A 23,414-nucleotide genomic window follows, 5' to 3' on the forward strand; every position below is an offset into this window, starting at 1 on the left:
ACAGTTTCCAGGACATGGATGAAATAAACGTTTGACAGAAAGGCTTACCTTTAATAAACCGAGGGCAACGTTAAAAATAACACTTATTCCCTAAAGAAGAGGAACAAAATGAACAATTTTAGTACTTGAGTCTGGTTATTATATTTGCTTCATAAAAACATAATTTGATGTTTGAAAAAAGTGATCTCCAACATCCTTCCCATCTCAAATCCTAGGAACCACTAATTAAACCAGAGAACAGAATCTTGGGAAAGGGTAGGGCCAATGCTCTGTGCTGACAATCCATTTGAACCGTTGTCATCTCATGTTTTCCTGAGAAAGGATGCCTCTTGTACCATTCTCATATGATTCCCTAAGGCTAATTTCTTAAATGGAACCACGCGATTCAAAATAAAAATTTTGTAGCCCCTGTTATATAGTGAAGTATGTTAAAACTTATCAATATATCACAAAGACTTCAATGCTTTATTGGCAGTGTGTGTCACACTTGGGGCACCTCTGTCCAAACAGCCTACGTACCCTTTCTTATTCCCCTTGAACTGAAATCACAGAACCTCTAAGCTGGAAGAGCTCTCTGGGGTTTTCTAGCAACTAATCCACACCTGAAGAGGATCCCCTTTACAACATCCCTGACAAGTGGCCAGCTACTCTCTGCTGAAAGACGTTCAAGACTGGGAAAGCTACTACCTTCTGGCAACTCACTGGATCTGTGGATAGTGCTAATCAAAAAGGAAAGTATGCTCAGCTGCCTCTCCATAACTTTGACCCATTGTGCCTCATTCTGTCCTGTGGGGCCAAGCAGAATAAGAGGCTCAGTGGAAGTGGTCTTTAGCATCCTGTCTTCTCTCAGGAAACATGAAAAAAGTTTTTGGCTCCTAAGAGCCCGAATTTACTATGATGATTGATGTCATTTGGTATTTTGTCATAAGGGAGGACGCATTATCTGGACATGACCATGATGTGAAAATAAGACATTAAAAAAATCAAGAAAGTAAAAACCAAAATAGATAACTGACATTTCCATGATCTTTGCCAGTTTTTATAAAGCTTCTTCCTCCCAAAAGTTCTTTTAGGTGAATATGATCCTGATGTTACAGGGTAGCAAACAGACCATCAGAAAAGGAAAGCAATTCACAGACTTTTATAGGAGTAAGGGAACTTAGAAATGATCTGTATATTTTAAAGATGAGGAAACTGAGATCAAGAGGGGGAAAGTGACTCACCTAAGAAGCACAATTGTTAGAGCTAAGATTGAAATTCAAATTTTCCATTATGGGTTCACTGGTCATTCCAGGATACCACACTGCCTTTCAATCAGATCCATGTGGTGGTTAAGAAACCACTTTGTTTAAGGCCTACATGTATACAAACCTTCCTCTTTTCTCCTAGACCTACTCCCCTCCCTTTCTGTCCACCTGAATGGCTTTATCCCACTCCTTCTCTATGAGTGAGATGGGAAACTGACAAATTTGTGTGGATCACTGAATAAGAGAGAGTAGGAAAGTGTTGCAGTGAAAAGGTATGAACTTGGGACATAGTAGTACAGGGAACAGAAGGAATGTCCCTGAATCAGGCAAAAGTTGTGTGGTCACTAATACATACCTCACACAACAGCAGGTCAATTATATGGAAGACCATGTAGAGAGGGAATTTCGCAGTGAAGAGGGTAAGAAACCACTGGGAAGCATACATATGTGCTTCAAGGCTTATATCCAGGAAGTGGTTGTACAGGTCGGGAATGTATTCCTGAAATGGAAAACTAATTAGTTTTTTGGATAAATGTAGCTGTTGATTCACACTCTGAACACTTATGAGAGTTCTCTGTCTCTCTTTATTTTTTTCCCTTCAAAGCAGCAACAGCAGTCACTGAGAAGAAAATATAGCATCTGTAATTCAACTGGAGCAATGCCAGTTCTCTTCCTATTCAATTTATGAGCTTGCTCTGAACACAAAGAAGGGGCCCCTCCCAAACAGTGACAAATACTTGAGAAATTCATTTTCTCTACCAGGTTAGAATATATTTCTCTACCAGGTTAAAAAAACTGGCTTTATTTCTAGTATAAGAACCATAAACAGAAAAAACAAACATCCCTGTGAACAACATTTCTTGACTGATTTTGTTGTGATAAAGTCCCCTGAACATCATTTGACCTTTGAGATATTTATGAAAATAGAGACAGTTCACACTATTAACATGCAAAAAAAGCTATTAAAAATAACTTCATGTGGAAATGTATGACAAAAGTAAAATCCTCTCATAGCTCTTCTCCCACCCAAATTATAGAAACTCAAGAGTTGGAAGGGACCCTGAGGTCATTCAGTCCAACTCCTAATCTGTCTCATAAAAAAGTGATTATCCTCTGACAGAAAACATTTAGGGATGGGGCACTCACTAAAAATAAACGCAGCTCATTTCATTGTTTGATATCTTTAGTTATCTGGAAGTTTTTCTTATATCAAGCCTTATATTGTGCCCTTCAGTAACTTCCAACTGTTTTTTCTACTTCTGTTCTCTGAGCTCAAGTAGTTTGGCTGTTCATTCTCTCTTTCACAGGGCTGCCTGCCATCTGTATGGCATGGGCTCCAGTCCCTTTCAGATGCTGGTTGCTTTTCCCTGAATTTGTGCTGGACTGTTAATATTATCCCTTCCAAACTGAGGATTATACTGCAAATGTGTTCTGCCTAGGGAAAAGGACAGTGGCATTATAATGTCTTAAATACAGTTTGACCCTATACCTGCATGAGACGTTCCAACTGGTAAAACTTGCAGTGCAAATCTTCAAAGTTTTGCTTGAAAAGTTCCCTGAGTCCATAGTCAAACATGATTTTGACCAGAACACTGAAAGCCTGTTCCTCAGGCATCTATTAAAGAAAAGATGAAACAAACAAGAAAACAGATTTTACAGAAGTTTTTCTTTTTTTCAATATATTAAACTCATGCCTCCCTGTTCTCATCTGGATAGCAGGAAGCAGAGAGGCAGACAACAACAGAGATCTGCATTTACATTTCCTATCTTGTGTCAGATCTGACAAGATTAAACAAGTGTCTCTTCTTTAAACTCAGTCATTATTTCCTGGAGCCAAAGAGGCAACATTAAACCCCAATGCTGCGAAGAGCTAGCACTATTTTGTCAATTCTAATTTGTTTTTCTGTTCACCTGCTGGAATGAGGATAAGACATGGAGAATAGAATTTGCCATTTTAAAACTAATCAGCTCAAAAGAATGCCAGGGCAGAAAGGGACTTCATAATTTCCGACTGACCCTAGAGATCACTTAAATTCACATCTTTCATTTTATGGAGGGGGAATTGAGGTCCAGAAAACAGAAATGACTTGCTTAAGGCATATTCTATAGGGATTTAAAGAACTAAACAGAGGCAGCTAGCTGGTGCAGTGAATAGAGCACCAGGCCTGGAGTCAAGAGACCCCGAGTTCAAATCTGGTCTCAGACACTTGACACTTACTAGCTGTGTGACCCTGGGCAAGTTACTTAACCCTGATTGCCTCACCAAAAACAGAAACAAAAAAATAGAACAAAACAATAGCAAAGTTGGAACTAGAACCTCAGTCCCACAATTCTTGATCTAGTATTTTTCTTTTTATGCTGAGCTGTCCCTTATCACATCAAGCATCTAATCCACTGAAGTGTCCTTAATGTTAAAAATGTTAACTTTCCTCTCAACTAACCAGAAAAGACATAACTAGCTAGAGATTGTATGCCTTGCTAATGAATGACAATTACATTGTAATTAAACTACTACCAAAGTCTTAACTTGAGTTTTATTTGTACATGGCCACATTTATGTATATCCTCCAGAAAGTGATGGAAAAACGCTTGTGAACGTGGCAAAATAGTTGTTGTTGCTGTTTTAAAGCACTGGAAATTTTACGTTTGGGACTCCATATTATTACAGTATCAATCTTTCAAAAAAGTGAGGAAGGTAGCAGAAGATGAGTACGGAAATCACTGGAAATATATTCAAGAAGTGTTAGGTAAAGTAAAGCTAAAAGACTTCTATTGGGTTATTGTGTGGAGGGTATATCTAGAGGGCACATCTATCCTCTATAAAGGGCCCACATTGTTACACAAAGTCTAATGATATTAATAACAAGAGTTCACACTTGTATGGTTCTTCTTATTTTAAAACACATAAAAAACCCCCAAACAATTCTGGGAAATAGACTAGGGAAATGTATTCTCTCCTTTCAGCAGATAAGAGAACTAAGGATTAGAGTAGAAATGACTTGGACATTTTCACATGGCTAGTAAGTGGGAAAAGAGAAACTTGAACCCAGATCTCTAGACTTTAAGTCTAGTACTCTTTCTTTCTATGGTACTCTGCTCCTTAGATAGGGTTGGAGAGAGATGCCTGACCTAGTATGACATTTCTATGTGAATCACTGACCATTCCACAAACACTTATTAAACATCTCTACGGCATGTACTGTTCTTGGTGTGAGTAAGAGGAAGTTCAAAGCTTAGCTAAGACAAACTTCCTAACCTCAGGGTGCCATCATGAAACACACATCACCACACGCTAAGTGCATAGTGAGAATCAAACGAGGCCACAGCAGGTGCTTTTATTACAGAGGAATAGAATGAAGTGCTATTTGAGGTGAAGAGGGAAGGTTAATGTAGAGGATTAAGGAAGAGTTCTGGCAAGGCAGGATGGGAGCAGCATTTTAAAGGAAGGGTTAGAATTCCAAAGGCAGAGGAATGTGATATACTCTGCCTCAATAAACTCAGGAGTAACAACTGGCATTATTTTAAGTGATGGACACTGCAAGAGAGCTGACGTCATCCACATAGCCAATATGGCAAGCACCAGCATCCTCCCAGAGATTTCATTAATCAAAACCCATAAATTATGGTTAGGGACCTAGCTATCCACCTGTTTCATAAAGGGGACCATGATTACTGCATCTCCTTTTTTAGAAAAAAAATTATGAGGCCCAATGCTAAGAACAAATCGATCAAGATGACCTTGTGAAAACCCTGAAATCTGATGACAAATGTAAAGCTGGGAAGAGCAGGAAAGAGTAGAAGACTGGGAATCAGATGAGCTGAATTTGAATCCTGGCTCTTGCTACTTCCTAGCTGTGTATGTCCTTGGACAAGTCACTCTCTCTCTTTCAACCTCAGTTACCTCTTTTGTAAAAGGAAGAGACTGGATTCTATGAGCTCTAAGGTACCTTCTAGTTCTAAATTTTACATCCTTGGAATTTCCTGCGCCTATAACTATTCTTTCCTTTTTAAAGTCTGTCAGAGGCTGTCAGTCATAAAGACAAAGTTCAAACAGATTTCCTGACTGCCTTACGTTTTTAGTGCTCACCAAGTTCCTCTTATCAACATGGAAGTGACTATGTAAGTAAATTTTATGGAAAACTTAATTGACAGTGGTGTGAAACAGATACCGTTTACTTCTGCCAAATTCAAGGAAAAACCACACAGAAGTACAAAAACCAGACTAAGTTTATATGGGTACACTGTGTTTGGTAAATTCAATCTGGCATTCAAGGCCCTATGAAATCTGACACCTCTCTACTTTTCCAGCTTCATCTAGCACTACTCCTCACCATGTAGCTTACAATCTAGTTAAATTGGATTGCTTTCTGTACCATGTATACATCAAGCCCTTTCCTACGTTCTTAGTCATACCATCACATGTCTAGAATATACTTCCCAATGCTCCCAAATCTATGCCTTCTGAAATCCTACTCACCTTCCAAGTCCCAGATCAAATGAGGCTTCCTGCAGGAAGTCTTTCCTTGTCTTGCCAGTCAGAAATGATTTATCTTTGCAAGGTATTCTATACTTATGCTTTTATCATACCACATTTTGCATTATAGCTAATGGTTTAGTTTTTGTGCATCGGGCCATAATAACAGCTAATATTTATATAGTGCTTACTGCGTACCAGGCACTGTGCTAAGTGCTTTACAATCAATGTCACATTTGGTCTTGACAATAATCCTAGGAGGTAGGTGCTATTATTATCTCCACTTTATAGACAAAGAAATGGAGGCCAAGAACAGTAAAGTGACTTGCCTAGGGTCACACAGTTAGTAAGCATCTGAGGCTGGATCTGAACTCAGAGCTTCCTGCTTCCAGGTTTGGCGTGCTACCTCACTGTATCTACTTTCTCCTTCCTGTTAGACTGTAAGCTCCATGAGGTCAGGAGGCTTAGTTATCTTTGAATCTCCTCCTGGACCTAATGCAAGTTATCAAATAATCAGTACTTAATAAATGGCTGTGAATGAATGGGCTGTGTGCTGGAATGGAGAAACACTGGTCACCTACGTGCAGAAGTAACACAGCAGCCAGGAACGACTGGCCCTGGCAGTAGCCGATCTCTTCATCATATACAGAATAGGCCTGGAAAAAGAACACAGATTTTAATATGCCAAATCACCCACATATCAAGGAAAGTAACCGGACCTGCCTGTGAGCAACACAGCTGGCTCAGAGTGGAAAGCAGGGGAAGGACACAGTGTCACCCTGCCCAGCTCAGACTTTTCTCAGCCTGTCAGGAGCAGCTGGGAGGGTCCCAAGACACCATCTAATCCAACAGCATCATTTTACAGATGAGAAAATTCAGTCCAGTCAGAGGAAAGGATTCATCACCCCAGATCAGACAGCTAATTATAATGATCTAGCAGGGATCCTAGACCCATTCTTGCCCAGCTCGCTGAGAGCTGATGAGCATCAAACACCACACCAGAGATGGAGAAGCTTGGTAAAGCTGACTGAGTTTTTCTTCCTGTGAGGGGCAGGAGGGGTACAGCCATACCTGACTCCCACAGTAATACATTTTTTGATGGGAGTGATTTTTCTGAAAATATCATATTTTTGGTTTGACTGGCTGTCATTCCTTCCTTACCCATCTTCTCAGAGCCTTCTCTTCTAAAGTATATAGATACTCAACATTTCTCAGGATTTAGTTTTTGGCTTTTTTGGCCTTTTCAGGGCTTTATAAAAAAATTTTTTTTTGAGTTTTCATGTCAGCTCTTGTAAAAAGAGGATTTCATATAGATTTGAGATTTTTTTTCCTGTTTAATAAATTCATTTCTTTTTAAAATTAATTTATTTTTAGTTTTCAGCATTCACTTCCATAAGCTTTTGAATTTTAAATTTACTCCCTCTCCCTCCTTGCCTCCCTCCCCAAGATGGTGTGTAATCTGATATAGGCTCATTATATATACATTCCCATCAAACATATTTTCACATTAGTCAAATTTTAAAGAAACATCAGAAACAATGGGGGAACCACAAGAAAGAAGAAACAAAACAAAACAGAAGAAAAAAAAGAGCAAATAGTATGCTTCGATCTGCATTCAGACTCCATAGTTCTTTCTCTGGATATGGATAGCATTTTCTATAATGAGACTTTTGGAAATACCTTAGATCCTTGTGTTGCTGAGAAGCATAAATTCATTTTAAGGAGGCTCCCCTGTATCCCTTTCTTTTTATTCTTCCACTTATGTTCCTTACCAGGATCCTTCCAATTCCAATAAAGCAATCTGGGATGAATATGTTTGAATGTGTTTTAGAACTCCCAGAATAAGATTCATTGTCTGATGAGAGTGCTAATAAAAAATTGGTTTTAGGGGCAGCTAGGTGGCACAGTAGATAAAGCACTGGCCCTGGAGTCAGGAGGACCTGAGTTCAAATATGACCTCAGACAACTGAAACTAGCTGTGTGACCCCAGGCAAGTCACTTAATCCCAACTGCCTCACCAGCAATAAATAAACAAACAAACAAACAAACAAATAAATAAAAATATTAGTTTTAAGAAAAACTCAATTGGGTTTGAAAGTTTAACATGTGATTAAGTTGCATACAAGCTTTTTTCTATTACATCATAATTGTACTTCCAGAGGTTAGGACCAAATTTTTCACAATCTGGTTACATAAATTTAGGAGTTATATATTAAATACTAGTACTGAATTGCTCAAAAATCAAATATCTGCCTTCTGATTTGGTGCTTTATGGTTTAGAAGCACTTTTCTCACACTCAGCAGCCAACTCCTACCTGAGGCTTTTCCCAATCACCCAGTATTAGCACTCTCTCCTCTGTGAAATGACTTAAACTTTACTGCACATTTATTTACTTGTGTCCATATTGTATTTCCCTTGTAAAATATGAACTCACTGAATGTTAAGGCCTGTTTCATTTTTGTCTCTGTATTCCTAGTTAGCACTCTGTGACTTATACAGAGTGGGAGCTTAATAAATGTGGAGTGAATTGAATTTGCTTCAGTTTACCATGTATGAAGCCACTTGTTATGTGTCAGATGCTGAGTATTCAAACATGAAAAATGGCAACAATCCTTGGCTTCAAGGTATTTACAATGCAATAGGAAGATTAGACACTGAGTGCCTTACTCTAAATCCAGTATTTTTTCCCCATACCAGTGGCGCTTACTGATCAATCTGATGAGGTACAACAGAAGAAACTGTGTCTGTATGCTAACAAAGGACGATATAGATTAATGTGAAGCTTTAATGTTTTTATTTCTTTTTTGGTGAATTCTTAATAATCCTTTTTGTGGAAAAGTGGCCAGAGAATTGATAACTGTGTAACAGTACAAGATAAGAGGAAAAAGAAGGCTGGCAGATTAGAAAAGAAGAATATGAAGAAATGACAATCTTAAACATCTGATGAAGAGACTAAAAGTAAAAAAACTCCTCTAGTTTGACCACCTGCAAACAAAACAATTTGTATCATACAATTCAACATTTAAGAGAACCTTGATAAATTCTTTTGTTATTTGTTGGAATCCATTCCCTTCCTTCAAGGTTCAGACTAGGAGCCATCTTCTCCATGAAGTCTTCCTTGACTAGAAAGTATCTCTCTCTTTCACCTTTCCCATGGTACTTTGCTTGGACACCTGTGTGCTTATCAGTCAGTCAGTAAATAAGCATTTATTAATTGCATACTGTGTGCCAGGCACTGTGCTAAGTGCTGAAGTTTACAAAGAATGGTAAAAGACAGTCTTTGTTCTCAAGGAACTCAGTCTAATGGACAAGACAAAACATACAAACTACGTACAAACAAGGCATATATGCAAGATAAATATGAAATAATTAACAGAGAGAACACACTAGAATTAAGGGAGATCAGGAAAGGCTTCCTGTAAAAGGTGAAATTTTAGCTGAGATTTGAAAGAAGCCAGGAGGTGGAGATGAGGAGGGAGAACGTTTCAGGCAGGAGGGACAGTAAGAGAAAATGCCTGGAGTCAGGAGACGGAATGCCTTGTTTGAGGAACAAGAGACCAGTGTCACTGATGAACTGCAAAGTACATGGGGGCAGACAGGTTACAAGAGCTGTGAACACTAAATAGAAGATTTTACATTTGATCCTGTAGGTGACAGGAAATCACTGGAGTTTATTCAGTAGAGGAATGACATGGCTTTAGGATGACCTATGCTTCAGGAAGATCATGTTTCGACAGCTCAGTCGAGGCTGTACTGGAGTAGGGAAAGGCTTGCAGCAGGCAGACCAAGAGCAGGCCATTGCACAGTCCAAGCACGAGGTGATGAAAGCCTGTATCAAGGTAGTGGCAATGTCAGAGGAGAGAAGGAGGCATATGTGAGAGAGGTTACAAGGGCAAAATGGACATGATTTGGCAACAGACTGAATATGGGGGAGAGGGATGAGAGAGTGAGAAGGTGAGGAAGACAACTAGGTTCACCTAGATTGTGAGCCTTGGTGATTGGGAGGATAGTGGTACCCTCAAGAGTAATAGGGAAATAAGGAAGTGGGGAAGGTTTAGGAGGAAAGATGAGGTCGGTTTTAATCATGTTGAGTTTAAGATGTCTATAGAACATCCAATTTGAAATGTCCAGTAGACAAACAAGTTATACAAGATTGAAAATCAGGAGAAGTTAGGGCTAGATAAGTAGATATGAGAATCATCAGCAGAAAGATGACAATTGAATCCATGTGAACTGATGAGGTCAGAGAGTGAAATAGAAGAGAAGAGAAGAGGGTCCAGGACAAAGCCCTCAGGGACACCCATGCTTCGTTGTTGTTCAGTTATTTTCAGTTGTGTCTGATTCTTCCTGGCCCCATTTGGGGTTTTCTTGGCAAAGATAGTGGACTGGTTTACCATTTCCTTCTCCAGCTCATTTGACAGATGAGGAAACTGAGGCAAACTGGGTTAAGTGACTTGCTTAGGGTCACACAGCTAGTAAATGTCTAAGGCCAGATATGAAGTCAGGAGGATGAGTCTTCCTGATTCCAAGCCCAGCACTCTATCCACTGTACCACTTAGTTTGCCCTAACACCGATGGTTAGTGGGTGTGAACTGGATCAAGAACCAGCAAAGGAGACTGAGAAAGAGTGGTCAAGTAGGAAGAAGGAGAACCACGAGAGAACAGCGTCACAAAAATCTAGAGAGAAGAAAGTATTATAAGAAGAGGTTGACTGACAGTGTTAAAGGCTGCAGAGAGGTCAAAAAGAATGGGAACTGAGATACTATAAGCAAACTGAGAGAGCAAGGAACAACCTACCTGTCAGATCTACAGAGAACAGAAGAATTTATGAGCAAACAAGAAATAGAGGACATTATGAAATACAAAATGGATAATTTTGATTACATTAAATTGAAAAGTTTTTGCACAAAGAAAGCCAATGTAATCAAGATTAGAATGAAAGCAGAAAGCTGGGAAAGAATTTATACAACCAATGTCTCTGATAAGGGTCTCTTTTCTAAAATATATAGAGAATTGAGTCAAATTTAAAAGAATACAAGTCATTCCCCAATTGATAAATGGTCAAAGGATATGAACAGGCAGTTTTCAGAGTAAGAAATTAAAGCCATCTACAGTCATATGAAAAAATGCTCTACACATCACTAGAGATAAGAGAAATGCAAATCAAAACAACTCTGAGGTATCACATCACACCTATCAGACTGCCTAACATGACAAAACAGGAAAATGATAAATGTTGGAGAAGATGTGGGAATATTGGAACACTAATGCATTGTTGGTGGAGTTGTGAACTGATGCAACCATTCTGGAGAGCAATTTGGAACTATGCCCAAAGGGCTATAAAACTGTGCATACCCTTTGACCCAGCAATACCACTTCTAGGCCTGTATCCCACAGAGATCATAAAAAAGGGATCTAAGACAACTCCAAAAGACTCATGATGGAAAGTGATATCCACATCTAGAAAAAGAACTATGGAGTCTGAAAGCAGATAGAAGCATATTATTTGCCTTTTTTGGTTTTGTTTTGTTTCTTCTTTCTCTTGGTTCCTCCCATTGGTTCTAATTCTTCTTTACTAACTGCCAGCTCAGTGGAGGATGCACTGGAGTAGGGAAAGACTTGTGACAGGCAGACCAACAGCAGGCTGTTGCATAGTTCAGGCATGAGGTGATGAATGTGACTAATGTGAAAATAGGTTTAATATGAATGTGTATGTAACTAATATGAATATACGTTTAATAGGAACGTATATGTACAGCCTATATCACACTGCATGCCATCTTAGGGTGGGGGAAGGGGAAGGATGGGGAGAAAATTTGGAGCTTAAAATCTTGTGGAAGTGAATGTTGAAATAAATAAATAAACTAAAAAAAAGAATGAAAACTGAGATAAGGTCATTAGATTTAGCAATTAAGAGAACATTAGTAACTTTGGAAACAGCAATTTTAATAGAATCATGAGATCAAAAGTCAGACTGTTGAGAATTAAGGGGAAAGTGAGAGGAGAAAAAGTGGAGACATCTTTGTAGATGGCCTCCTAAAGTAGTTTAGCCACAAAAAGGAGGAGAAATATATGATAATAGCTAATGGAGATGGATAGATCAAGTGTGGGGTTTTGAGGGATGGAAGAGACAAGGGCATGTTTGTAAACAGAGAAGCAATCAGTAGACAGGGAGGCTGACTGAAGATAAGTGGGAAAGTGAGGATGATAAAGGGGACAATGTGCTGGAGGATAAGATTAATGGTACATAGAGAGGAGTTAGCCTTGGCAAAGAGAAGGGCTAACTCTTCATAAGAAATGGGGGTAAAGGAGGAAAGGGTGGCAGAAGGCATCTAGGTAATGTGAGATGAAAAGTAGGGGATAATAATAATAAATACTACTAATAATAGCTAACATTTATATAGCGCTTCCTATGTGCCAGGCACTGAGCAAAGCGCTTTTCAATTATTATTTCGTTTGATCCTCACAACAACCCTGGGAGGTAGGTGCTATTATTTCATCCATTTTACAGATGAGCAAAATGAGAGAAACTAAGGCAAATACAGGTTTTGTATATATGGATTTGTAGGTGTGGCAATCTATCCACTGTATCACCTGGTTTCCCTTACCAAAGTGCAATATTGCTATTTTTCCTGGCTGCTCCAGAGTGCCTAGCACATAGAAGATACCTAGTAATGGCTTGCTAACTAACTGAAGAAAAGAATAAAAAAGCACCAAAACGCGACTCTCTCTGGTTGTGGAAATACTGAAAACCTGTGTTCTGTTCCCACCCTTAAATGGTGCAGGAAATGGATTAGAATATAAAGTAAAGAGTATAAAACTCATTGTAAACAAAAGGGGGTAATGTGCCCAAAACCACTTTAAAAATTGTTGTAATTTAATACACTATTATCCCATTTCACTGCTTTTGACATTTTATAGAAATAAATATTTAATGCTATTTGTAATTTGCATTTGTACTTACTTATTTACATTTTGTAAATATCTATCTGTTTATTTGTCTTCCCCATTAGACTGTAAGTTACTTGAGTGCAGGGGCTGTTTTTACTCTTCTTTGTATCTCTAGTACTTAGCACAAAGCCTGGCAAGGCTTAATAAATGGTTTTTGATTGATTTACCACATCTTAGGTGAAGGTGCTAAATTGACAAACCCAGAGACAAAAATCATTTCAGAGGAGTTCATAAGCTGTCAATAAAATCCAGCTTCTGATATATAAAAGATTTCTTAAGAATTCATCATCTACTGGAAAAAGCTTTGGATATTGATTGAGAGAGGGCTTTGAACATCCACTATGTTATTTAGCAACTGTCTTACCTTGGGGCAATGAATGTATAAAAAAGTATTTATGTAGCGCTTACCAGGGGCTGGCTGGCACTGTGCTAAGTTCAGGGGATACAAATACAAAAGCAAAGACAGTTCTTGTTCTCAAGAAGCTGACATTCTAATAGGAGAAGACAATATGAATAAGGGTGTGGTGGCCAGGGAAGGGCATTTTGGACTGATGTATCTTTTCTAGTAACAGTGGCAGTATGGACTTGATTATGATTTCAGAACTGTTAGTGGGGAGGGAGAGCAACAGCAAGATGGCTGTCAAGAAGGCCCAGAATAAAGTGAAGCCTGGCAGCAGCCACCCTAGATAGAATGCACCATGTGAAGCCCTCACCAACCACACCTACATTTTGTCACTTTACATTGCTGAGCCTCAGTTTCCTCATCTGAACATGTATTGGACTTGATGATCCCTAAGATCTCTTTCTACTTTAAATTTTTTGAAATTCAGGAAGATTTCTAAATGTAGAAGTGGAGCAGGGAACGACTTGAATCCTGAAATGCTCTAGTCAGACAAGGTATTTAGATCACAGAGGAAAAAAAATGACAATTTGCTCATAATATCTTACATTTTAAAAGTAGTTTAAACAGGTATTCCTCTTGTCTTCACTTCCATTGCTACCTAAAGATTCATGATTAAAATCAAGAACTATTTCCAAAGAGTTGGCTCCCTCTACCACAATTTGTGGTCGTGATTTCTCAAAATTTAATATGAAACTGAGGTCCCAATTTGGAAGTACCTAGACCCACTAAAAATTGAAAATCACACACACAAACAAACAAAAATACCTGTTTACCTTGCATATTTTATATAAGGAATCTTGGCCATCTCCTCCTGTGTCCTTAAAGTAGTCATGAGCCGGGAATGTACGGTTAATATCCCTAGTGATAGCACTGTCCTGGGGAGATTCCTGTGGAAATACAAAACAGAAAAAGTTTTCATTACTAAGCAATCAAATGGTATGGCTTGCAAATTGCTAATTTGTGGGCCCTCTCTGAAGTTGCTTCATAGAACTGTTTTTCCATCAGTATGGGTACCCCCACCACAATCCTTCTACAACTTGGTACATGGAGAGATGCAGTGCCTGAAAAATTTATCAACCTATGGTTCTCTTGGTTTGTGAATGTCCAAATGAAGCTAGGCTGGTCCTTGGACTATCCATCATTGGGCCCTTTATGGTTTTCCATTGTAGCAAGACTACTTAGAGCTTACATTCCATTGGCATAGAGGTCCAGGTCTCATCTGCATCAGCATGAAGCACTGGAGTTCTTTAAGTGACAAACAGTTTATAGACAGTGTCCTGTCTGAGAACTCTAGAACCAGTAGAAGTTGTGATAGACCAACCCTTTCACGAAAACAGCATTAATGCCCGTCCTGCCCAATACTGTGCAATGTCCCATACCCTCACAGCAATGAAGTGCCGTTTCTAAAAAAGAAAAGAACTGGTGACCTTTTGGTTTGCATGAGGGAAAAGGAGCTTTCCAAAACAGATTTCCCATAGGAATTAACCTAACCTAATGTCTCAAGGGAAGAGGTGAACAGTCAGCATATTCATGTCAGAAAAGGTTTGTTCTCCCTTACCGCCTGCGGTTGCCAAGATCAGTGGAGTGGGGGTGGAGAGGCTGGGCAATTGGATACATGGTGGCTTAAGTGACCCTTTGGCACAAGGCCCATATACCGAGGCTTGTACATGGGAAGGATGACTCTTGAGTGTCCTAAAGGCAAACATGGTAAAAAATGAAGATCTGCTCATAGATAGCAATCTGCTCACTGTGGAAACTGAAGTGCTGAATGCCAGAGGGACTCAGCCCAAACAGGATACGGGAAAAGATTAAGATGAAATTTTTCTGTTTTAGCCAAAGGAGTCACTCCTGGGAGGGTTAGCTATCCCCACTCCAGTTTTAAATGAAGTGTAAGAAATGTCAGTATCCATCCCTCCACAAGATTTATTGGGCATCTTGGTAGCTTTAACATTTGTTCCTTTATGCATTGTATATACATGTATATGTATATATGTATCTAATCATATGTTAAGTGCCTGCTGAAGCTCAGAAATGTGGCGTTTTACTTTACCATTTCATTGCTTTGCAGTCTCTGAAAAGACCACAAAATTTATCTTCCCTTATGACTTCACCCTATACTCAAAATGCACCCCAAAAGCCTGTTCCACCATGAAGTGACTTGACATTAGTCTTAACTTATTCATCTATAAAACGTAGATAACACTAGGAATATTTGCCTCACAGTGTTATGAGGAAAATGACTTGTAAACTTTAAAGTGTTAAAGAAGGGTGACACTTTCCACTGGCTTTGCTAGGAATGTTCTTGTAGGCTCAGAAATAATTTACAGGTGGGTCAGTGCAAAACACTATGGGATTTCCTTTCAGTATAGTCTAAACTGGTTAATATGAAGGGAAGGCAAGCTAAGAAAAATCTCTAAAAGTGGTAATTTTTCTGTGTTTATTTTCAAGGTTATTCTGAATATCTTACAAATGCTTTCTTTGTATATGACTCTTGGTATCAGTGTGGTAATTTTTTTTTTCAGCCAAAAACACGGTTTATTATAGCCATATGAGCTAGACTCTTAAGGAATCTGAGCATCTGTGGGCTATTGGCTAGATTGTGAAAATCTGAGCAGTGGCTAGATTATAAGAATCTGACCATCTTAATGGAAACAAGATGGACCTTACATGCATAAAGTGTGGTAATTTATACATTTTAGAAGCAGGAGGGTGAAGAGAGAAGAGCATGATATAGCAAAATGAACACTAGACTTAGAGGCAAAAGACCTGGCTTTGAGCTCTGGATTTTTTTAGTTACTAGCTTATGATCTTGGACAAATTATTTAACCAATAATGGTTTCAGTCTCCTTATCTGTAAAATGGGAATAATACCAATTTAACACAATGATACAAAATGGCACTAAAAGAAAAGGAAGAAAAAGGTCTTCAGAAGTGCACTTATTTAAGACTGTTTAGCTATTTTAAAAGCATAAAAAATATCAATATCATAGGTAACATACTTTATTCAGTCAGGGCATAAGCAAAGAAATGGAATAAATCAATTTTAACTAACTTTAACTGACACAAAGGGAAATAAGACAAGAAGAGATGAGAGACAATTATGATACTTAACAGGCTATTCTTCCTCTAAGAAATTTAACATCTTTGACTCTTTCATTTACCATATGACCAAGAAGTAAAAGAATCCCCCAAATTCCTTATTTGTAATTCTTCATGTATTCAGCATGCTGCTGAATAGCACTTTATACTCCTTGTAGTCATTTATCATATTCTAATATGAATTTTATTTATGTCCTACCTCCATTACATTGTTCTCTTTTTAAGGGTAGGGATCGCATCTTATTTATCTCTGTATCGCCCTGAGTTTCTAATATACTGAAATCCTGAACTGTTAAATAAACGTTTGTTGAATGAAGTAACATTTATTAAGCTCTTCCTATGCACGAGACACAGTGCTAGGTACTGTGCAAACAAAGACAAAAAAATGACAATTTCTGACTTCAACAGTCATTCTATCTAAGTGTAAAGGCATAGCCAAACAAGGAGGCATGAGAGACCAAGGAAGGAGGGATCACTTGGTGATGTAGGTTCACATAAACCTTTATATAGGAGAGTAGTGCTTCAAGCTGAACTTCAAAGGAAGGAAAGGATTTTTAACCAGCACTGAGATGTTTGCAAATGTACAAAGTGGGAGAAACGGCAGAATAAGATCAGGAAACAACAAAGTAGGACAGTCTGGCTGGAATAACTTTCCTAGGCCAAGGGTACCACCATCCTTCTGGTAGGGTGGGTTTGTAACTGTAGAGTCATCTTCAAGTCTTCATTCTGTCTTACCCTACATACCCAGTCAGTTGTCAAATTCTGTCAAGTCAACTTCTGTATCTTCCCATCTGTTCCCTTCTCCCTCCTCACATAGCCACCACCCTAGTTTTGTCCCTTTTTACCCTCTGCATCACCCCCACCTCTTAAGGTCAGCTCAAGCGCCACTTTCTACATGAATCTTTCCTGACTGTCTTCCCTCTTAGCCCCCACCGGCCACTACAGCTTCCCTCCCTCAATGACAATTACTTCTATTATTTACTTATTAGTGCACAGATTTCCTCAGATGAGACATGAGTGCCTTGTCAGTTTTACCTCTGGCAGGCATGGTCTAGCACAGGGCCTGGCACACTATAGGTGATTAACAAACGATTGTTTAAAACTAGGTTGTATAAATGTGGGAAATATAAATAAGCTTGTAATCTCCTTTGGGTCAAGTACTGTCTTTTCAATTGGGTTCCAGTTATGCCATTTAGGAAATACTGGGATTCTCCAAAGTCCCTTTCACCTCTAACATTCCAAGTTATAATATATTCTTTCTATGTAGGCCCTACCCAGTGGAATTACAGTAATAATATTTCAACTATCAGTGAACTTAAATATTGAACTTGTTAAGTGTCCACATAGGAAGGGCAACTGAAATCACCAGTTCAAGCAATAAGGCTATCCTCTTTTCATACTGTTGAGACAATTTCTAGTCAGTTATTTTCACTGTGCCCTGTTCCTGATGTCTCTTCAGTGTGCGTGACCAAAACAACAGAGAGGCTCACTTGTTTCCTGGTGCTGTACTTCACATCTGTTAAGGCTGCTGGTAAACAGTTTGTGCAGGGAAAAATCCAAGGAAATGATAATGTTAGGCCATGTTTTTTCTTCCCCTAATCCTGGCTTTGAAAGATGCCGGGTTAGTACAAACCCCTGCAACCCCACATTGTGTAACCTTTTTTTCTTGCGGACTATTTTTATCCCTTGCTGTGAGAATTGGCCTGCTGGGTAACTTCTCAGCATTAGCAGGGCACTGGGAACAGGAGGAAACCCTTTTGAATACACACCCTTCCATAAACTCAGGCTGAAAAACAGAAAGCTAAGAATGGCAGGAAGAAAAAGGAAGTAAGACTCAAAGAAAAGGCAGTGGAGGAATGCCATGAAAAATAAACCAGTCTTGGAAAGAATGGTGCTCCTGGAACAGCCTGTGGCTGAAATGACAAAGATACCTTTTCTTATGATTCCTGTACATACATGAATTCAACGTGATCATGTAATTATAAAAACAAAACCAAATTATATTGAACTATACACATCACAGTTTTAAAACACCAAGATGGTTTTTCTTTGTTCCGTTTTACTCTTTAAAAAAAAGATACATCTTACCCTAGATGATTTTAGACTCTACTTTTTGAAAAACCCCAAAATACAGTGAAACAAAACCAGAACATTAAAATAAAGGAAAAGAATGGAATAAGATTTAAAAAGATGCCATGCTTAGTAGTCAATGGGTGGCAACTAGGAACTTCTGAAGTGAAATATTCTTTCAAGAGAGAGACAAGAAACATGGTATAAGTGGACAAAGAAATGAATTAGAATCCAAAGATCTGGGTTCTAGTTCCAGCTCTTCTTACTGCCTCGGTGATTTGCATAAAGCACTACCTTTGTGCTTTAGTGTTCTCATCTGAAACATCAGTGTTTTTCTCTAAGGTTTCTATTTATAGATTTGATGTACTAACATTCTATCCTAAAGTCCCCTGCAGCTCTGCCATTTATTCTAGCTGAGTCCTTTTTACCTATGTTCCTAAGTTTCTTCCAGCTTTGAAATTTCACAGTCTGCTAAGTTCTATTAAAAGATCTATTTCAGTTCTGCTATTCTGTGGCTTACCCTACTTCTGTGAATAGTGTTATAAATACAATAAGTTAAAAAAATGTAGTTCCTAGTGCATAAAGAGCTTAAAATTATAGTTTCTATGGCAGGTTACAGTTTATAAAGTGCTTTCCTTATGACATCTCCTAAGTTCAGGGACGAGTTGGATGAAATGGTTGCTTAGGTGCCTTCTGACACTGTGATTCAGCGAGTTAGGCAATGTAAATGCTATGATCCCTAGTCAAAGAAAATTGAGTTAATGTTAAGCGAGGTTAACTGAGTTGACGGATGCCATAAGACAGATAGCAGAGCTGAGATTCAATAGTGAGCCTTCAAATTACAAGTAGAAGACTCTACCCGCTGTCTCATTCAGGAGCCTACTTCATTTCTTTTCGAGAAATGAGTATGACATTGAATTTTAAAGGTAGGTGGCATACAGTGGATAGAGTGAGTTACATTTAGGAAGATCTGAATTATTTTAAACCGAGTTTTCTTTTTTTTTTTAATCCCTTGGTACAGAATCATAGAATCTCGGACTCAGAAAAGATCTCAGAGGCCATTTATCACAACTCACATTTAAACAAGAATCCTCTCAACAGCACACAGGACATGAGTGTCTGGATTCCATATGTAGAATTTCCTGAGACTGCTCTGGGTCCCTGATTTAAATGGTATATGTTATTCCATGGCCACCTCCTCCCCTCTGCGTGCAAACGTAGACTGAGAATAAAATATTTGGCTCTGGCCATGAATGTCTTCTTCAGACAATACGTCTACTTCTGTTACTGGTGGGTCGACAAAGTAAAAGCTCTCTGAATCCCCCCTTGCCTTGCTAAAGGTTCAGTGATCCTTGGATGCTCACTGGCACCCCTGGCTCCTATCTTAATTTTTAAGTTAAATTTTATTTTTCTCAATCAGCAAAAATCCACCTTCTCTCTCTTCCCTTCCTCATAACTGAGAATGAAAAAAAAAACCCTGTTACAAATATATAGTCAAGGAAAACAAACTCCAAACTGACCAAGTCCAAAAATAAAATTCACATTCTGTACTCTATGACTTTCACTCTTCTATCAGGAGGTAATAGTAGTCCTCTAGAATTATCTTTTTATACTAAGACTTTCAAAATTGTTTGTCTTTACCATATTGTTGTATATACTGTCCTCCTGGTTCTGCCCATTTCACAATGCATCCTTTCGTAGAAGTCCTCCCAGGTTTCTTTGAAACCACCCCCCTTCATCATTTCTTATAACACAGTAGTTTCCCATCACATCTAATTCTTTGACACTGCAAAAAGAGTTATTAAAAAATATTTTTGTATGTCCGCCAAGTCTGTCTTACTTAGGATGAATATCTTAATCTACTATCTAATTACCCTTTCTCTCCCTTTCCTTATGAAATGTATTTCTGTATTCAACTGTGTGTATGTGTTCTTCCCTCTTCTGAACAGCTCAGATATGAGTGAGATTCAGGTGTCAGTCACTCCCTCCATTCCTTCTTCTCATTGTACAGACCTCCACTTGAGCACTGTGATTATGTAAGATAATTTTTTCTAGCATTCTCCTTCCCACCCACCAGAGTATCTCTCTCTTCTCTTTCCATTCTTTTTTTAAGATCATCAAGATATAACAGAACCACTCCCAGGACTTTTCTCTAATTAGATTCCCTCTTTGATCCCTAATGATGATAGGGTTCAGTGGGGACAATTATCAATTTCCCATATTAGAATGTAAGTAGTTATGCTTTTTGAGTCCTTGATCATTGTTCATTTTGTGTTTACCTTTTTATGTTTCTCTTAACTCGTAGCTCTGAAGTTCAAAGTTTCTGTGATGCTCTAAAGTCCTTTCATCAAGAGTGCCTGGAAGTCCTTTGTTTCATTAAAAATCAATTTTCACCCTGTAGGATTATTTTCAGTTTTGCTAGGTAAGTTATTCTGGCTGTAAAACTGTCTTCTTTTATCTTCTGAAATACTGTATTCTAAGCTCTCTACTCCTTTACTGTGGTGCTGCTAAATCATAGGTGACCCTGACTATGGCTCCTCAGTACTTAACTTTTTCTTGGCTGTTGGCAGCATTTTTTCTTTGAACGGGAAGGTCTGGATTTTGGCTGTAACGTTCTTGGGAGTTTTCAATTGGGAATTTTTTTGGTGATTGGTGGATTCCTCCTTTTTTTTTACTTTGCCCCTTGGTTCTAAGACATCTGGGCAGTTTTTTTATTTCTTAAAATGAGGTTTAGGTGCTTTTTCTTGATCATGGCTTTCAGACAGCCCTGTAATTTTTTTAAATTAAATTTTTAAAAATATTTTTATTTCATTAAATATTTCCCAGTTACATGTAAAACTTTTTTTAATAATCGTTCTTAAAAATTTTGAGTTCCAAATTTTTTCCCTTCCATCACCTCTTCCCCCTCCTTGATAAGGCAAGCAATTTGATATCAACAATACATGTGAAGTCATTCAAAACACATTTCCATATTAGCCATGTGGTAAAATAAATAAATAAGACAAGGAAAAAAAGTAGAAAAATATGCTTCAATCTGCAATTAGAATTCATCAGCTGTCATGGGTCCTTTGGAATTGTCTTGGATCACTGTCCTGGTCAAGAATAGCTAAGTCTTTTACATTGATCATTGTTACAATGCTGCTGTTACTGTGTACAATTTTCTCCTGGTTCTGCTCACTTCACTTTGCATGAGTTCATATAAGTCTTCTCAGGTTTTTCTGAAATCATCCTGCTCTTCATGTCTTATAGCACAATAGTATTCCATCACAATCATATGCCACAGCTGTTCCCCAATTGAGGAGCATCCCCTCAGTTTCCAATTCTTTGCCACCATAAAAAGAGCTGCTATAAATATTTTTGCACAAATAAGTCTTTTTCTCTTTTCTTTGATTTCTTTGGGATACAGATCTAGTAATGGTACTGCTGGGTCAAAGGGTATGCACAGTTTTATTTGCTCTTTGGGTGTAGTTCCAAATTCTTCTCTAGAATGATTAGTCCAGTGATTCTTAAATTATCTCTCTTCTGTTTTTCAGGTCAGTTGTTTCTGCTATGAGTTATTTTTTAAAAAGTTATTTGACTTTTTTTTAATATTTATTATTGTCACATAGAATCATTAGCTTCTATATGATCCACATTAAATTTTCAGGGAGTTTGTTACTTAGGTAAAGTTTTGTACCTCTTGTGCTGAACTGAGAATTCCTTTTCCAATTCTTTTATCTACAATTCTCACTTCTTAACCAAATTTTTTACTTTAACATTCTCATTTAATTTATAAAAACTTGCACAACTATTTTGAAAATTTTGTTTCACCTCTTCTGGGAATTTTAACTGAATTTGTGCCCATGCTTTGTCTTTCTCTGAGGCTTTGCTTGGAAATGTTTTGGAGTCGTCTTCTGAGTTTGTGTCTTGAGCACCCCATCACCATAAGAGCTTTTAACGGTGGGATTCTTTCTCATTTGTTCATTCTTCCAGCCTACTTCCTGACTTTGAGCTTTATGTTAGGGCCTGGATCTCTGCATGTGTGGGGCAGTGTCTGGACTGATCCTTTGGTCTGGCATTCCTATACTGGCTATTTCTCTGTAGATTTCAGAATGGACAGCTCTGCTTCTAGAGTCAAAGCCACACAATACTGCTTGCTTCTGAACTTTCTCTTTGCTTGGTGCAAACACTAGAGCATTCAACTGCTCTGCCTCCTGGAATGTCCCTGCTTGGCACAAGTCCCCTCCTTATTTTGCCCTGGATCTCTGACCTAACATTGGGTCAGAGCTACGACTCAGTACATGTTCCTGTACCTTACAGACATTAAAGCCCCTCTGTGCCGGATCTGGGACCTATTCTCACTCTTCCCTGCACTGGGATCCTTGCTCCTAGCCAGACTCTGCCACCACTATCTGTAGACCTCTGTCTGTCTCACTATGACAACCTGAGCTGGAAAAATTACTTATAGTACTGTGACTTTTTTTTGGCTTTCATGATAAAGATTTGGTCTCATGTTTTCAAAATCTTTTTGAAGGAATTGTATTGGTAAGGAGGGGGCATTCAATGTACTTCTTTCTTCTATTTGGTCATTTTGGCTCAGCCTTCATGTCTTAATGGAAGACCTGAATTTGAATCTTGATTAGGGTAATGTGGTCAGAACTGTGCCTCTGGAAGATCAATTTGCCAGACGACCTTCACAACCTATCCAGATGACCTTCACAACCTATCCCTAAACCTCATTCTATTCTTATTGTACATTATTTTCCTATACATACTCTGTGGTCTAGCCAAACTGGCCTTGCTATTCCTCATGCAAGGCACTCCATCTTCCACATATATTTGCAATGGCTGTCCCCAGTATCTACAATGCACTCCCTCTTTAAACTCTGTCTTTTACTGTTGTTCAGTCATTTCAGTTGTATCTGACCCTTTGTGACCTCGTTTGGGGTTTTCTTAGCAAAGATACTAGAGTGGTTTGCCTTTTCCTTCTCCAGCTCATTTTACAGATGAGGAAACTAAGACAAACAAGGTTATGTGCCTTGCCCAGGGTCACACAGCTAAGAAGTGTCTGAGGCCAGATTTTAACTCAGAAAGTTGTTTTCTTGACTCCAGGCGCAGTGCTCTATGCCCTACAGCACCACCTAGCCACCCCTCACCTCTGTCTTTAGAACTCTTCATTGCCTTCAAGGC

General features: G+C 38.6%; 1 protein-coding gene across 5 annotated transcripts in view; it reads right to left on the reverse strand.

Moving 5' to 3' along the window:
• The window catches only part of RABGAP1 (RAB GTPase activating protein 1), a 219,971-nt gene that overhangs the window by 31,196 nt on the left and 165,361 nt on the right, over positions 1 to 23,414 (reverse strand). For all 5 annotated transcript variants that reach the window (XM_020967635.2, XM_020967638.2, XM_020967636.2 and 2 more), the window contains 5 exons: positions 13,850 to 13,963; positions 6,303 to 6,377; positions 2,737 to 2,862; positions 1,603 to 1,746; positions 49 to 90 (listed from right to left, as the gene is read on the reverse strand). In XM_020967635.2, coding sequence (XP_020823294.1) covers positions 49 to 90; positions 1,603 to 1,746; positions 2,737 to 2,862; positions 6,303 to 6,377; positions 13,850 to 13,963 — 501 coding nt within the window. The remainder of the gene's footprint in view (positions 1 to 48; positions 91 to 1,602; positions 1,747 to 2,736; positions 2,863 to 6,302; positions 6,378 to 13,849; positions 13,964 to 23,414) is intronic.

The sequence above is a fragment of the Phascolarctos cinereus genome, unplaced genomic scaffold (genome assembly GCF_003287225.1).
Source record: "Phascolarctos cinereus isolate Bilbo 61053 unplaced genomic scaffold, phaCin_HiC Scaffold_2;HRSCAF=192, whole genome shotgun sequence".
Lineage (NCBI taxonomy): Eukaryota > Metazoa > Chordata > Mammalia > Diprotodontia > Phascolarctidae > Phascolarctos > Phascolarctos cinereus.